Source organism: Saprolegnia diclina (genome assembly GCF_000281045.1).
Source record: "Saprolegnia diclina VS20 unplaced genomic scaffold supercont1.140, whole genome shotgun sequence".
NCBI lineage: Eukaryota > Oomycota > Saprolegniomycetes > Saprolegniales > Saprolegniaceae > Saprolegnia > Saprolegnia diclina.
In genome coordinates, this window is record NW_008246207.1 from 87834 (window position 1) to 90127 (window position 2294).

A 2294-nucleotide genomic window follows, 5' to 3' on the forward strand; every position below is an offset into this window, starting at 1 on the left:
AACACGGTGCCGTGGGAGCGCCAATGTGAGGCCCGCACCAGCCACGCCGGTGCGGCCAGCTGCTCGTGGGAGACAATCGAGCGTACATGATCGGCGACCGTGATGCTCTGCGGGTCTCGGCCAAACCAAATGCCGAGTACGACCTGCCACGTCGCTTGGGCCCGTGAGCACTGGACAAACGTGTGAGCACTGCCATCAGGCTCGCCGCAATGCGGACACGTCGGTGCTGTTGCTGCCGTCTGGAACGGAAACGCCTGGAGGTGCCAGCGGTACTGTAGCCAACGCACGGCCCCGGAATACGGCAAGTGCTTCCATGACGGTTTCCACGTGGCTTCGTCGTGCGGGATCGCGAGCTGCTCGCACAGCTTTTGACGTCGCACTTGATAGCGATCGAGTGATGGAGGCAACCGTGTCAATTCCTTGACAGCGTGACGGCTGACGACGCGTTCGAGAGGGACACGCCGACGCACCGAGCATTTGACCCACGCAGACGGCAGGTAGATGCGGTTTTGTGCTTGAGGCAGTTGAGCTTGGGCCTTGGCGCCGTGGGCAAGAGCGAGAAGATACAGCCATTGCAAGTGCGCTCGGTCCGCGAAGGTCGCCGGTCGCGTTGGTCGGAACCATAGCGGACCCTCGTGAGAGCACGTTGCAAAGGCGGTGGCCAACGTTGCGTACGGCGAGTGGCGCACAGCCCGACCAGTGGAATCCGGTAGCCATGCGTTGTTCGCGATCGGCTGGTACCACAGAAAGTGCCGACGTCCCGGATCCATGCGGCGTACCGTCGCTAGATGCGAGGCCCAGCGCTTGTCGTGTTCGGGGACATGTACGCGGCATGTGTCGTCCGCGCCCCACACGAACGTAATGGCCGTGCGAGCCCATTGAAAAAAGTCGAGTTTCGCTTGCAGGTCCGCCGTGTGCGGTCGGTCCGCGCGTCCCAACGCATTGCAAAGCAGCCGATAGCCACAATCGAGCACCGTGTCTGTCGGGGCCGCCCGCAATGGCCGCGCTGGTACGTGGCAGACCTTGTCGAGGAGGCCGGCTTGCGGCAGGGCCGACAGGCCGACTTGACTGGCCGCTGTACCAGCGGTAAGGACGAGCCGGACGACGCGTCGCACGGCTTGTTGGTTGCAGACAGCTTCCATGTTGGGAATGCCCCATCCTTGGTGTGCGCGCGGCGACTGGAGAATCGCCTTGGGGACGTACTGAGGTAGGCGACCGCCCGTGCCGACAGCCAAGTTTGGGGAGGTCCGTTTTTAAAAATTGCTATATTTACGTATAAAAACGACTGCTGGGGATGCTCTCAGGGGCAATCGCTGGCTCTAGCGTCAGCTTGATGGCGAAAGACATGCCAGCAACACCAGGGTACAGGTACAGGGCACAGAAATATTATGCACCCATGTGCAATGATATCTGGTACAGTCCATGACTCATGGCCCATGACTGTTCGTGCCACCTCCAGTGGGCCTGTACTCGAGCTTTGATTGCAATGCCAAGCTGAAGGGGACGCGACCTTGTTTCTACTCCGTCGTGACTGTCCGTCTTGCTCAAGGAGCACCGGCAGCCTGCTCACAGTGCAGTACCGGTAAACTCCCACAAAAGCCAGAAGTAAATCCACTCGGCGAGCATCCGATTGGCTCTTTCTCCACCAATCACAATGCTCGGAGCTTCGATCTGCGACGGAAGAACCAAATTTCAATTGCCGAGATGACCCCGGCGCCATTGTGGCACAACTCGGTCGTCCGCCTTCTCCTGCTCGGTACGCTGGACGACGGAAGCTCGCTGCGTAGACTGCGAGGCCAAACCGATGTTCTCAAGGCCATCGTCGACCATCTCCGGGCGATCTGGCGGGCGCAACTCAAGACCGACCAGCGCGGCTACGTCCAACTTGGCGATGCCATTATATCTTTTCACACGCCGCGCGAGACGCCGATCCCAAACGTCCCTCAACGCATTACGTTTCCACCGCCGCTCACGCACATTGTCGATAGCGAGACGCAGCCTCAGCCCTTCCAGGTCAACATGATGCCCTTCATCATTGGTCGAGCCGAGACGACACTGCCACCCGAGTGTCGGCGCTATGCACCGCTGCTCAACCGATGTCGCTACCACGACGAGTACGGTCAAGTAGGATACCTCACGATCCACGAAGGCATCGTCGAGGCCGACACCTCCCAACGTCGCCCGGGACTCCACGTCGAAGCGCCGTCCGCTGCCAAGCTCCAGCGCTTTCTGGGCGCTGGCGAAGCGCACCACGAGTGGGCAGAAATTCGCTGGGGACGTGGTTGGATTATACA

The 2294-nt window shown here is 60.5% G+C and overlaps 2 protein-coding genes across 2 annotated transcripts in view; one reads left to right on the top strand and one right to left on the bottom strand.

Moving 5' to 3' along the window:
- Window positions 1-5: 5 nt before the first annotated feature.
- SDRG_16630 (hypothetical protein) lies at window positions 6-1142 on the bottom strand (the record flags this gene model as incomplete). The annotated part of the gene is made up of 2 exons (XM_008622848.1): window positions 6-353; window positions 780-1142. Coding segments are annotated over 2 exons (711 nt in total), but the record flags the coding sequence as incomplete, so codon positions are not given.
- Window positions 1143-1701: 559 nt separating this feature from the next.
- Window positions 1702-2294, top strand: part of SDRG_16631 (hypothetical protein) — a gene marked incomplete at its 3' end in the record, with an annotated part of 1320 nt that continues 727 nt past the window's right edge. Inside the window, exon 1 of the mRNA XM_008622849.1 lies at window positions 1702-2255. Within this exon, the coding sequence (XP_008621071.1) occupies window positions 1705-2255 (551 nt within the window). The 5' untranslated portion in view covers window positions 1702-1704. The remainder of the gene's footprint in view (window positions 2256-2294) is intronic.